The sequence below is a fragment of the Chlamydotis macqueenii genome, chromosome 6 (genome assembly GCF_036417535.1).
Source record: "Chlamydotis macqueenii isolate bChlMac1 chromosome 6, bChlMac1.mat, whole genome shotgun sequence".
Taxonomy (NCBI): Eukaryota; Metazoa; Chordata; class Aves; order Otidiformes; family Otididae; genus Chlamydotis; species Chlamydotis macqueenii.
In genome coordinates, this window is record NC_141561.1 from 17,474,246 (window position 1) to 17,488,478 (window position 14,233).

The 14,233-nt window shown below is 60.4% G+C and overlaps 1 protein-coding gene across 3 annotated transcripts in view; it reads right to left on the reverse strand.

Annotated features, from left to right (window-relative positions):
• The window catches only part of LOC104485798 (non-homologous end-joining factor 1), a 49,735-nt gene that overhangs the window by 29,648 nt on the left and 5,854 nt on the right, over positions 1-14,233 (reverse strand). The window contains exons 1-5 of one of the 3 annotated variants that reach the window (XM_086750839.1): positions 13,656-13,785; positions 11,756-11,941; positions 10,631-10,840; positions 9,016-9,154; positions 7,739-7,797 (exon numbers count right to left, since the gene is read on the reverse strand). In XM_086750839.1, coding sequence (XP_086606965.1) covers positions 7,739-7,797; positions 9,016-9,154; positions 10,631-10,840; positions 11,756-11,941 — 594 coding nt within the window. In that variant the 5' untranslated portion in view covers positions 13,656-13,785. Of the gene's footprint in view, positions 1-7,738; positions 7,798-9,015; positions 9,155-10,630; positions 10,841-11,755; positions 11,942-12,201; positions 12,332-13,655; positions 13,786-14,233 lie in introns of those variants that run through there. The other 2 variants (XM_086750838.1, XM_086750840.1) reach the window with 2 other exon arrangements.

Sequence of the window (14,233 nt, forward strand, 5' to 3'; positions counted from 1 at the left end):
GCATGGCCAAGCATCCTGATTGGGATCGGGTACCCAGTTTCTGTTTTCCCCTCTTCATCATCTTTCCCAGACAGCCATGAGTACCAAATGCTCCAGCATCCCATGAAGATGCCCAGCCCAGCCCAGCCCACACCCAGTCTTGGGACTGCTACCCAACCTCTATCTTTTCTTCAACGTCATCACCTTTCCTCAAGAGCCGTAAGCACCATCAGTTCAGGAGGCAAACCCTGACCCTCCAGAAGCCTTCGACCACGCTGTGGCCTGGAGGGGCTGATACCTTTGCCCTCCTGCATCCAGCTGCACATAAGGCTCTGCAGCCTGTGTCAGCAGCACAGGAGCTGGCTCTCTGGGGCTCTCACTGGGAAACTGGAAACCATGAAATGCAGCCCATGGGGGATCAGAGCACTGCTCAGGCCTGGCTGGGTGTGCTACCTTGGGTATGTCACCAGCAGGGTGGCTTCAGCTCCCTAGAGAGGACAAAGCAAGGGCCACCTCTCTCCCAAGGTGCCTGGCCTCTCACAGAGCACCCTGCATCCCTTTGATCTGGAGGTGTTTGCCCCACCGAGAGCCCTCTACTCCATCCTTTCAATAGCAAAGCTCGCAATGCCCCATACGGCTCCGTGGCTATACGTTGTCTATGTATTTGTGTACACATGCGCACACAACACACAGAGATTTATTCGTGTTTTCAGAGCGGTTCAGGATACATTCCAGGACGAAATTCCAGCCGGCGCTGGAGCCAAGAACATCAGTGGCCCCGGCGTTCGCTGCCCCCTCTGCCTGCGCACACACTAAATACGGAAAGGGAGAGGTATAAATAGAGAGAGAAATACATGAATGGCCCTGTTTCCTTACGCAGATACACGGGACGCAAAGGTCCGAGTGGAGTGGGAGCAGGCAGCCTCAGGAGCCCAACGGCTGTGCTCCCTGGGATGCAGAGCAACCCCTCCCCAGGTCCTGCTGCCTGCCCAGATGTGCCCAGCTGTTTGGTACGCCCCCTGCATGGGCTGGCACAACTGGCCGAGGCTATGGGGGCATTGGCCCAAGGGATAGGGAGGGAGCAGCTCTCAGAAGCACTGAAAAAAGCTGCCCATGGATGTCACAGGAGCAGGGGCACAGCTGCGGGGGCAGGGGCAGCTGGGGAAGGGCTCAGGACATGCAAGGACATGGTGAATAAACCTGGCAGCCCATTTTGGGCACAGTGAGGCAGCAGAGCTCCTCTGCCCTTCCCGTAGCCAGCGGGATGGCAACGCCCCGGTCCAGACCCCATCAGCTGGGGACGGAGAAGCAGCCACGTCCCTCACTGACACAGAGCAGTGCCTTCAGAGCCCTGTCAAAGTCCACCTTGTTCTCCTCCCCAAAAGGTCCTTTGCTTGTAGGAGCCGCTGCCACATCCTGAGCTGAAGGGCCAGGACGGGCGGCTGCAGGGCTCAGTGGCGAGGGGCAGACTGTGCCCCGCACCTTTCCCTCACCAGCCCTCCCTGCATCCCCCCTTTGCCCTCCTCTAACCCAAACGCAGCTCCAGCAAGCTCAGCCTAGGGAGGCTGGTACCCCAGACGCTTGTGTGCTCCCCACTGCGCCCCACATTCTCCCCAGTGCCGGGCAGCTGCCTGCGACTGTGGGGCCGATAATGCCCAAGATGTGGGAGCAGGGCCGGGGGCAGCTGCGGGGGGATTGCTTCTCCGCTTTCCGGAGGGGGAGGGGGCTCTCCCCCTTCAATGCTCCCGTTTGAGCTGAGGCCTGGCACCAGCTCAAACCACCGCTTGCTGACACGAGATCAATCATCCCCCGAGCTGAGCTGCTCCTCGGCAGCACCGCACAGCCGGTGCCCATGCACAGGCTGCGGCCTCTCCCGCAGGAGTGGGGTCTGGCCCCTTCTGCCAAACTGCCTGTGATGCCCCTCTGCCTGCTTGCAGCGGCAGCCAGTACAGCGTGGCGTAGCATGGCACAACATGGCACAGCATGGCATGGACAGCACGGCATGGCACGGCACAGCACGGCATGGCACAGCATGGCATGGCACGGCATGGCATAGCACTGCACAGAGAGGATGACAAAGACTCCGGCTGCAAAGGGGGGTTCCCTGCACATGCCGGACCGCGTGCCACTGTGGAGCCCAGGGCTGTGCGGTGCCCCAGGGAGGGTGGCTGCAATGGCGCTGGCCCGTCCCTCCATCCCCAAACACAACACCAGGTGATGCTGGGCTGAAGCAGGGCTGGGACCAAGCAGGCAGCTGCCCATACCTGACCCAGGTGCCACCCGCTCTCCGCAGTGGCAGTGCCAGAGCTGTGGCCAAGCACAGCCGCAGTCACAGGGGGTTGGGCTGTGAACCCCACCAAATCCCCAGCAGGAGCATCCCCATGGGGCTCCCCGGACAGTAGCCGCTGCCACCATGATGCATCCCCATCCCCAGCAGATGCAAGGATGGGAGCAATCACAGCCAGCCCAGCCTGGTGGCTGGGGACTCGCTCCTCACCTGTGGTCTGGGCACTATTTTGGGCAGACTGCTGCGCCTAGGTGCCCATGCCAAGTCTGGTTTTAGCAGCCTGCACCTCCACTGACTCACTGCTTGTGCAAGCGGCCTGTGGCTGCCGGCAGCAGCCCGCAAATCACACCCTGGTCGGGCCCCCCCTCACCTGATCGAGCCTCAGCAAATAAATAAATAATGCCGCAGTGCCTCCCGCCACGCGCCTCCACGGCAAACACTACGGGGGGGCCAGTGCCCGTGCAGCCCCTGTCCCCTTCAGCCATGAGCACTCTGCCCCTTGCTCCCGTTGATGCTGGCACGCGCACTCCTGCTCTTGCGCGCATGCTTGTGCTCCTGCACGCGCGCTCATGCCGAGCACGAGTAACCCTCTGCTCCTTCTGATTGCAGCAGCGTGCAGCTCCTTGCCTACACGTGGGTGCAGAGCACAGCACTGCGGTAGCCCACCGTGTTTCCAGCTTGTGGCCCAGACTCTGGGGCAGCAATGAGATGGGGAGACGGAGCCTGGACAAGCCTGTCCAGGAATGACCCAAGGATCCCACAAGTGGCCCCAATCTGGAGCAGGACAAAGGCTCCCACAGGTCTTGCCGGATGAGCACAGCACAGCTGCACATATGGGCCTGCTCCGCTCATCCGAGCATACCCAAAAGCCTGCCCCATGCTACCATCTGCCCAGGACCTTGCAACTTTGGCACCACTCAACCCTGCTAGTGACAGCGCCGAGGCCACCAGCTCCTTCCCCAGCCCCACACCGAGGGACCCCAGCCCAGCCCAGCCGAGCATCTCCCCCTGGGCCAGGCATCCTGCATACAAGCAGCCCACGTCGCCTGCCCTGCTCCGGCCCAGTTACAGCCGCAAAGCCGCAGCTACCTTGCGCTAATTAAAAACATCTCTCATCGGAAGGAGCCAAAGGGTCGCTTCCTCCCCGCCGCACCGGGCTGGCGCGGGTTTGAGGGATGCGGTCCCCGCCCTGCAAAATGTGTAGCCCACCGCCACCTTCGCCCTCAGCCAGACCGCGGCAGATCCGCTCCCGGGGGATTATTTTTAGCACCTGTTAAAAAGGAGAGGTTGGAGGCAGGCAACATGCAGGCAGGTGCGGGGCTGGACCCCGGGGCGGTGATGGCCGGTGGCTTTGGCGAGCACCCCGGCCACCCTCCACCTGCCCCGCTGGCCCGCGTCCCCTTGCGGGAGGGGAGCGGGCGCCTGGCCCCCGTCCCAGCCCCGGTGGGGAACAATAAGAGGGACGATGACCCCCGGGTGCCCTGACGTCAGCCGGCTCTGCTGCCGGCACCACCGCCAGGCCCGGCTCAGGGCTCCCGCTTGCCCTCGGCCAGGGCCATGCTGGAAGCCGCCTGTTTGTTTATCTTCCTCTCCGGCATTGCTTGTTTTAATGGCACATCCTCCTCCTCCTCCTCGTCAGGCCCCGGGGTCGAGCCGTGAACTCGCCGCGTCCTGTTTGCCGAGGTCTTGCGCTCGGCTTGCGGAGGTGTGGAGCAGCCACCTCCGTGTGTGCCGGCCGCCACAGATAAAAATATGCAGGGCAAAGCATCCTGGGGCACAGGGGCTATATTTGCACTGATGGTATCCGCCAGTTTGTCCTCAGTGTACCTGTCGCTGCCCTCCCTGGGGCGGTGGGCACAGTGCCACATGGCCCTGCTGCCTTTGCCCCCCTCGCAGAGCTGGACCACGGGCTCTGGCAGAAGCTGACCATAGCCAGGGGGAGACAAGCTCCCAAAACCCATGGGTGGGCACCCCATACTGCCCTGTGGGGTCATGTCTGCAACCCACAGGGACACCCAGGGATGAAATACTCCCCACCCACCGGGTCCCAGGCTGCTGGGAAGGGTGCTGGGGTAGCCGCAGGGTGCTGAGCCCTCTACAGCTGCCTGCACTTTCCCTTCACAGCGCAGACCCCGGGGCTTGCCAATAAAAGCTGCCGGCTCTGCCTCGGCTCGCGCACGGCCGCTGCTCTCCCTCTGGCTCTGCCCAAGCCCAGGCAGCTGCTTAGCAGTGAACCCTTGCCAAAAACAGCGTGTGTGAAAGCATCGTTTCCTAAACGTATAAATATTCCCAGGACCTTGCTGGAAAACTCCCCGTGATTTGTTAAAATGCCCCGGACGGCCGAGTGCATACAAGCCTAGGGAAAGGGCACATTTAAGCTGAGAGGCAGGAGCATCCCTGTGCAGCTCTTCCCCAGGAGACTGGCAGGTCCTTTCCTCTCCACGGGGCATGCAGAAAAGGCTCAGAAAGCGAGCAAAGCCGTGGAGAACTTTCCCACGTCCCACCAACCCCGTGCCACACCGTCACAGCCCCCTTCCAGCCAAGAGGTGCTTACCGCTACCAAACATCCACAACCCAGAGCCCCATTTCCCAGAGGGAGAGGCTGGAAGGACCACTGGACCTGACCTGCTCACCTCCTGCTCACTGACGTTCAACCACGCGCATCCCAAGACTGAGCCCAGCAACTTGGGTTTCTTCTAGGCATGCTCCCAGCCCGCTTTTGGAGACATCAAGAGATGAAGGATCAACTGCTGCCCTTGGGAGCGTGTCCCGATCACTAATCGCCCACGGGAGCAAACCCAAGTGCCTCTGTCCTAGCTCCAAACTGCCTGGCTCCAGCTCCCAGTGCCTGGCTCGTGCTGCACTGCTCTCCGCGAGATTAAAGAGAGCCCTTCGCTAACCGGCATTTTCTCCTTGTAAAGACCCTCACGCACTGTAATCAAGGCGCCTCTCAATTTTCTCCCTGATAAGCTAGACGGAGCTCTTCCCTTCCAAGACTCTCAATGCCGGGCTCTCTCCCCAGCCCTCAATTCATTCCTGTGACTCCGCGTTGATTGTCTGGCATCTTTTTGAAAACCAACATGCGGGAGTCGATCGCAGCGTTCCCAGCTCCCTAAGGATCTCCCAAGAAACCCCGGCCCCTCTTGCTGCTCCTTTTTGGAGCTGGCAAATGGAGTTCAAAATTACCCAGGGCTCTGAAATACCTGCCCAGGGATAACGGGATCATCCAATCCACCCTTCTGCTGCGGGAAGGAGGGATACTGGGGTGAACAGCCAGTTTTGGCGGTGGAGAGCTGCTAAGCCGTGTTTGGTGTTCCTCACTAACACAAGCCCTGGGATGCATCAGGAGGAACAACGGGGTGCCACACTCAAACCAAAGGCAGCAGCTGCTCGCATCTCACGGCTCATTGCCATGGGACGGTGCACAGGCCAAAAGCATCACCAGTGGTTTACAAAGCAACGGGATGAATGCAGAGAGGACAGATCCGCCCAGGCTGACTGAACGCATAACTGCATCCCTCCACCAGCCTCTCCCCTACGGCTGGTGCTCTGACCTGGCTGCCAGGGGATGCAGAGGGGGAGCATCTCCCAAACCCTCCCATTCTTCATCCGGTGCTGAGGCCCCAAGGCACTGCTCCTGGGCTGTTCTCAGGACACGCAGCACCAACTGCCCTCCCATCTTTCAAGTCTCAGCCAGATGAGCTCCCCCACCAGCTGCTTTTGCATGGCTCTGCGCAGGGTTGCGTCACTCCCCTCCCGCCCGCCCTGCACCACCGAGCACCTCCCCCAAGCCACACACCCTACCAGCTTTTGGGGGACTCTGAGTTTCAAGCCTGACATTCATCTTTAGCAGATGCTGTTCAGCCAACTCTTGAACAAAGACACACTTCTTCATCCCCCGATCCTGGCACATCTGCCTGTATCCTTCCAGCGACAGCACTGAAACATTTACCAACTGCTTCTGCCATGTCTGCTCCACTATCAATCATTTTACCACCTCCGAGTATTAATAAGCTTATCCCGTTGCTGGGAGCATGGCGTGTTCTCCTACTACACTACATAAAAGCCTTTCCTTCTGTCTTCGCCATGCTTTTTCCCTGATGTCTTCAGCTTCTGTTATCCATTTTCTACACTTCATAATTTCTAATTTATATTGATTGCTATCTACTCCAGCTCTCCCATTTGTTATAAACTGCTCTTTTATTTCTAATTGCTGCCTTCACTTCGCCACTGAACCAGAACAGGCTCTTAGCCAGCACTGCCCTCTTTCTTGATTGTGGAATTGTGGCTTTTTGTGGTTCTGAAATTCTTCTGAAAGAGCTCACCATTTTCATTCACATTTTTCTATCTAAATGTTTCCTCCGAGTTGATTTCAGTCATAATTTTCCCTCTGCTTTGGGAAATGAGCCCTTTCAAAGCATGAAGGATATAAATTACTGTTTAGGAATGTCCTTTTTTTTTGCCCAGGGTGAATGTAATCTGGTCATGATCACTGGTCCCTAGGCAACCTCCAAGTTGCCGTCCAGCAGTGAATTCATCTCTATCCACCATAACCGGGGGGAAACGAAAGTTGCCTGTGCTGGATGTAATGCCTCTCATATAAAGATCATCTCTCAGTTTAGAAACTCTGCAGATGGTTTATTGCTGGCTGTGCAAGAGCATCAGCGTGTGTCTCACAAAGCGATATCTGCTCAAAGCCCACACGACAGCGCGGACACCCTGGCTGACTCCCTGGTCCCCAGCAGGCACCACTGCTCCCCAGTTCTGCACCTTCATGGTGAGCACAGGAAGATTCAGAAGCATCCTGAGTCTTTTTGCCTCAGTGGACATCAACCGTTTCTGATCTTGCCACATTGGTTTGGATAATTTTAATGCTTCCGCGATTATTTCCAGAAATGGAGAAGGATCAGAGGCAAGACTCTCTTCTTCCAGCCCCAGTTTCTCCAAAGCACACGTCTGATTTTAGAGCCAAGTGCACCAAGGGGAGAGTGGTGGGCACAGCACAGATAACAGGCCGAAGGGCACAACACACCACTGCAAAGCCACCCCTAAAACCAGCAGAGGAACCAAATGGAGCAGACAGCTTCTCCTCATTCACCTGCTCTCTGTCTGCCCTCAGCATCAGCGCACAGCAAGTGCGGGAGGCAGGCGAGGATGCCCCCGTGACGGCACAGTCCAGCGGAGCAGCCAGCCTGACTTGCCCCCCTGGCAACACCCAGCAGCCAGGCAGAGGTGAGAGGGTGACAAAACATGGCACCCCGTCCCCACCTGGCCATGCCAGGCCTGCCCCTGCTCTGCTTGCCCTGCAGACCAGATGCAAGGACACAAAGTGGCAGTGGGCATTACCCCTCTCCAAGCAAGTCCAACCATCCCCACCAGTGCCCCAATCCAGCCTGGGACACCTCGCACTGGGGCTGCTGGTGTTGGCACCACTCCTTTGCCAAAGCAGAGAGGACATGCACTGCTCCTTACCTCAGCCATGAAGTTCTGCTGAAACGTCTTCTCCTGGAAGGACTCTGTACGCAGGCGGTCTGCAAGGGAGAGTGGGATCAACCTGGGCAGGTCTGTCCAGATCTCCCACCCCAGCTTCCCCTGCCCATGGGACAAGGGGGCTGCAAGGGTACAGCTCCAGCACGCTCATGCCAGAGCGAGCTGGAGAGCCCAGCAGGCCCTTGGGCTAGGGACGCATCACCCAGTTAGCAGAAGGTGCAAGGACCACAGGGATGCTGGGGAGTAAGGTTGAGCCTGGTGACGCACACAGCAGTCAGGTAGCTTCTGCTCTGCGCCTCGTAATTTTTCCCCATCATCGCTAACATGCTGTCTGGAGAAGCATCTGGCCAGCTGTGCTCAGCAGCACTGGTGCAAAGCTTCCTCCCGGCTTCCTGCTGTGCCCAGGCAAGCGACAACGGAGGCCACCTGCCCACCAGCATCAGTCCCTGGACCCAAACTTGGTCATCCTGGCTGCTCCAAGCTCCACAGAGCTGCCGACAGGCAGCAGGAGAGAGGGGAGTGCCGCCAGCCAATGCAGCTCCAGTGCAGCTGCAGGACAGATCCAGGCTGCTGTGGTGGGGGACCTGCCGCGGGACAGGGGTCTGGGCCACCACCTTCCTGGCCATGACAGGCAAGACAGGGCTGGCCCCCATCAGACAGAAGGGACAGCAGGACAGAACAAGGGATGACCCAAAAACCAGTGCTCAGCCACCCTCCATGGGCAGAAGACAACCCCTCCCTCCAAAGTGGCTCCCCTAGACAGGTCCTGACCCACAACCCACTCGAAGAGTCTTCCTCCCGCCTGTCCCCCGCAATAGCGAGGTGGGCAGGGCGCTGGCGGGGGACCTACACACATGGCTGTGCTTCCCACAGTGGGGAGAGCCAGGAGCCCCTGGTTGCTCTCCAAACACTCTTGAGCTCCAGTGCTGGGGAAAGGGAGCCTGACACAGCTCCAGGGCCGGCCCTCGCTGGCATCCCCGCCGGCTCCTGGGGAGCGGCCAGGTGCTCTCGGTGAAGCGGAGAGCCCCTTGGCGACTCCCCAACTCCTCTGACGATCAGTAAAGGGCTGTTCCTCCTCCAGCTCTCCCCCGGGGCTGCTCCCCAGCCTTCTGGCTACCGTCTCACTGCCGGCATGGCTGAACATGAAACACAAGCCTAGCTGGGTAATAGCCAGAGGGAGCAGAGCATGCCAGCCCCATGCTACGGAGGAAACTCTCTCCCTGCTCGCTCCTCTCTCCACCTCGGGCATCCCTACTCACCTCTGCTGAGAGCAGCCCCGCTCTCCCTGTAGTCTTCGATCTCAGCATCCTTCTGGAGCAGCAGGGAGGCCAGCTTTTGCACCTGGCAGTGCAGTGCCAGGCTCATCCGAATCAGGGGCCGCAGGAGATGACGGGACACCTAGGACAGAGGAGGAACTCTATAGGGAAGGCTCGGGGATGCATGCAGCTGTCTGTAGAGTGGTCAAAGCGGGACAGCCAGCAAGGGCCTAGCAAGAGCTGCACCCCAGGTCACACAGGGCTCCCCCAAGATACCCCACGTCTCACCCAGATCCAGTGGGAAGCAGTTAAAAGTTGTGAGCCGAGCCCAGAGGTGAGAGGGCAGAAAACCCAGCATTGCTCACAAAGCCTTCTTGCTCCTGTGGTGAGGTCACTGTGGGCTCCGTGTACCCCCTGGCACGAGCCACAGAGCTGACAGCCATCACTCACCCAAGTGCTCCGAGAGCACCATCCGCTGCAGAGCAGACATGGGGCAAGCAGCCGTCCACCAGGCGGGCTCCGCGCCTGCCTTGAACCCCTGGCCAGATGCTGAGCCAAGCTTAGCAGGGCAGAGTTGGTCCCCATTCCTGCACCCACACCAGCCACGCTCAGCACCCCAACCACTTCCCATCCCCTGGGTGCCTTGCGGACATCCAGCAAAAGGCGGGGAGCAGCCACCAGCTGAGAGCTCAGGCTTAGCACCTTCTCAGCTCAGCATCCGTGCCTCTTGCCCAGGGAGGGACAATGTCCCTAGGGCGAGCCAAGCCGGGACCCCGAGTTTATTTGCTCCCCAGCTCAGCTTTAAAATCGAGGACAGACACACCCACGCAGCTGGGGAGCCCAGCTCTCCTCCCCGTGATGCCCAAGCAGAGCCACTCGCGGGGGGGAAGGGATGTGCCCCGCAGTAGGACCCTAGGGGACCCGGCGTGGCGGGGGGGTGTCAGGGATTTAGGGATTTAAGGCGATGCCTCCCGCCGGCGGCGGGGCCGGGGCTGCCGCCGGAGGCTCCCGTCGGGGCGGTCAGTGGGTGCCGGGCGCCCTCTTGTGCGCGCGGGGCCGCAGGGCCCCGGGGTGCCGGGTTTGGGGGGAGGAACCGGCCCGGGCAGCCCCCGCTGGCGGGGGTCTGGCAGAGGTGGGGCTCCGGGGTGCTCAGCTTGCGACACCGGGCTCCGGGGGCTGCGTCTCCAAATCCAAATTGTTAGGCAGCCCCCTGGTAAGAGCAACTCCTGAAAAGCCGGGGAAACCCCGCTTTAATCCCTTCTGTTGCGCCTGTGGGTCCTTTGGGGGTACCTGGTGCTCTCTGCCCTGTTTCAGGGCACGCACCGAAGGAGAAGAGCATCACTGCACTGTGCCGGGGTGCGGGCAGGGCACTGTCCCAAACTGGGCATCATCCCAAACTGGGCATCTCCCCACTGCTCTGCTAGCGGCATGTGCTGGGCCGTTCCTGCCTCGCTGCAAGGCACCAGCCAAGGTGCCAAAGTCGCAGTGGAAAGAAACTGGGACCATTTCAACAGCCACCAGCACAGCCCAAGACCACCCCAAAGCCTTCAAGCATTAGGAGACAGTCCTCAGTTTTCACCTCCCCACTCCTCCCTGAACTCTCCACAGCTTCGCTCACCATCTCTACGGGAGCAGGGCAGCAGTGGAAATCCCAGTAGAAGGGCAGTCCCGAGAGCTCGCTCTTCACGTGCAGGCTGAGCCTGCCAGCAAGGTGATGGCAGGAGAAGGAGGTGGCAGCAGGCGGCTGCCCTGCCAGCAAGGGGCACATCAGGCTGCACAAGTGGTGTAGGAAGGAGGAGACGTGGACGGTCAGCCGCTTGTTCAGCTCCTGGGAAAGGCAAAGTTAGGGGTGAAGCAACACCCTGGGGAGCTCGGCACTGGGAAAAAAAAGCAGCAGAAACCCCAGCACACAAGGAGCCAAATGGGTCCTTTATGCCCCAGTTCTGAAAAAAGCCATCCCTGGGCTTTGGCTTTCCAGTTCTGCAACAGGACATTCCCCACTGGTTCTCCCAAATCAGCCAAGCTGGGAAGGCTCCCCTGCCTCACCAGCCCGGGAGGGTCCAGGTGGTGGGCAGGGTGCAATGGTGTCCACTACTGCACCTGTCCCGCACGCCACCACAATTGTCACAGGCTGGCTGAGAGCTGTCACAGCTTAGCTCACCTGCCAGAGCTGGAGCACGGCTGCCACCGCATGCCCACCCCTCCTGCCGCCAGCCGCTCAGTGCAGCCACTGTGACAGAGGGACGTGGCAGATGGGTGGCACGTTGGGGCCTGGCACACAGGCTGGGGTCGGGGGTTGAGGCACAACCCTGTGTGTTTTAAGAGCTGTGCTAACAGGACATCCCGTGGGAGCCTATGCCTGGCTGTGAACGTGACCTGGAGTCTCTCCGTCACTGGTGGGAAGGCAGCCTTGTCTCAAGCTCCTCCTTAGTATACTGGCCCTGAGGAAACCAGCTGTCCATCCAGCCCACAAGTGAAACGAGTGTGCCAGCCTCAGCACGCAGCCCTGGTGAACACCTGTCTGCCCTGGGCATGCTAAATAGCCTGGCCCGCCTTCCCAGGAGGAGGGTGCTGGCCAACCAAGGTGTCAGCGCTTGGGCAGAGCCGCCTGGGGACTTCCCAGGCCAGGCGTTTGCACCTGAGCCCTGTCAGATCCAACAGCCACTGTGTCACCAAGCAGCCTATGCTGGAATGTCAGCTGCTGTGAGGAGAAAGGAGCTCCCTGGATTTTCCAGACACTCACCTTGGACCTTTGTCCCACGGCCTTGGCGTCTGCACTCTCGTACCAGACGCTGCTGAGGTCGGAGATCAGCAGGATGTAGCCAGTGTCCCTGAAGCACGCTTTAGCAAGAAAAGCGGACTCGCCAAAGCAAACAGAAGACCAGGGCTGTGTCAGGAGGCTGCTCTCCAGCTCCTCAGAGCCTTCCATCTGCAAGAGAGCAATCAAGTCTCTGCCTCACCCCCCCGCTCAGGAAGACCCCAGTCCCCAGGGTGGCCTCCCCATCCCTGCAGCTACGCAGGGTCCCCTGCCTGCACCGACACCGGCAGAGCGCCGGCAGCAGCCCACGCCACCCACGAGCACTGCTGCTTCCCGCTCCTCCCGGCCACAGGCTCTGGGCCTGCCGAAATGCTCCGGGGCCCCGTGTCCCTGGGGGGGCTGCCTGCAGGACTGCAGAGCCGTGGAGTTACCCGAAGTCAAGAGGAGCAGATGGGCCAAAAGCTGTCGGGGCAAGGGGCTTTGCAGAAGCGAGCGATGCTGGGCCGGAGGCGAGAGCCAGACTACGGCTCCCAGCATGCTGCTCTCTTCCGCAGCGAGCGAAGGGCCGGGGCACGCCGGGATGCGTGGCAGCACGCGGCGCGGGGTCATGGCCACGGGGAAATGGCCATATGGCCATCGCTTCCTCGGGGCCCAGGGAGCCACCGCTCCTGCTCCCACACCTGCTGCTGTGGACGGGGACCCTGGTTGTCATGAGGGGGGTGCCATGGCCAAGACGCTGTGCAAAGCAATGGGGACTGAAATGCCTTAAGCCTTTGTTTTGCACTTGCTCCTGTTACGAAATGTCCTGGTACAAGTGCTCAGTTTGTTCCTCAGCCCCAGCAGCCGCAGGGCGCCCGATGGCACAGGGCACGCAGCGGCACCGCTGCTCTGCCTGCCCTGTGCTGGGACATGGCCGCTGCACCCCACACGGCTGGGGCTGCAGGTGCCTGTGTCCCCCGTGCCCCGGGATGGGGCTCACAAAACAGCACAGAGCTGGGCTGGGCCAGCCTAGCAGGGGCTGCAGACACCCCACACCCTCACCCCAGGCACTGACACCCCCCCCCCAGCACCCCCACACTGACTGTGATCCCCCACCTGCACCCCATGCATTGAGGCCATCCACCCTGCACCCACAAACTGCCCCCCCCCCCGAGCCCCGAATTCACACCCCCCACTCACCATCTCTCCCTACCCTGCAGGCTACAGCCCCCCTCGGGGCGGGGCCAGGGGAGGGTGGTGGTCCTGGGGGATGGGTTTGCATCCCAAGGAGGTGCCAGGGGAGCTAGGAGCAGGCAGGGGCTTTGGGGTGCAGGACAGATTGGGTCACATGGCCAGGCTGGGGTGCAGGGCGCAGGTGGGGTGCTGGGTGCATTACACCCCGCACTCACCGGGTGCAGAGGGCCCAGCTTTGGGGATGACAGGCAGCTGGGGAAAGGGCGCTCACACCTGGGGAACTGCACACACAGCAGCACCACATCCCTCCCACCCTGCAGCCACCTTTGGGTGCTCCTGGTTCTCAGGGGGCTCCTCGGGACCGGGTGGAGGGGGACAGCTGCAACCTGGAGCTGTAGTCCAGCCTGAGCACATCACGCCCGCGGACCAGCTCCATCGTCCTCCCAGCCCGCGTCCATCCTTCCTTCCTGCTAGCAAAAGCCAGCCTGCATAACCCAGGGCTGCAAAGCCCAACCGTCCCTAGCCCACGGCTGGGCTTTTGCAGGCCAGTTCAGACTGGTGAAGGCAGCACTGGGAGCACAGTGCCTGTGGACTCTGATCTGCTATAAATGCTGCAGCTGGGAGCAGGGCTGGTGCAGACTCCACAACCAGCCAACAGCAGAAAACCACGCACTGAGCTTAATCACAGGGGTCAAAGGCCATATTTTCTTACCCAGAGAAAGCTGGTGCTGGCTGGTTTAGCAGCAAGAGCAATACCTGGGGGGTAGTTAAGTGGTGAGCGCTCCTGGGACCAACCTGCTGCAGGTGAAAGGGGGTTCCCTGTTTTGGGGAACAGAACTGAGCTGAGCTGCACCCCGAGTCTGGGCCATCCTGGTGTGCCAGAGCCAGGGCAGCATCAGTGGATAAGGGACAAGCGACTGATGTCATCTACCTGGACTTGTGCAAAGCATTTCACGCTGTCCTACGTGACATCCTTGTCTCTGAACTGGAGACATGGATTTGATGGACAGACCACCCAGTAGATAAGGAATTGATTGGACGGCTGCACTCAAAGTGTTGCGGTCAACAACTCAGTGTCCAGGTGGAGACCAGTGCTGAGTGGCATTGCTCAGGGGTCAGCGTTGGGACTGGCCCTGGGTAACATTTTTGTCCATGACATGGACGGGGCACAGAGTGCACCCTCAGCTTTCACTGACAACACCAAGCTGAGTTGTGCCATCAACACGCTGGAGGAAAGATGCCATCCAGAAGGACCTTGACAGGCTGGAGAGGTGGCCCCATGCACAACTC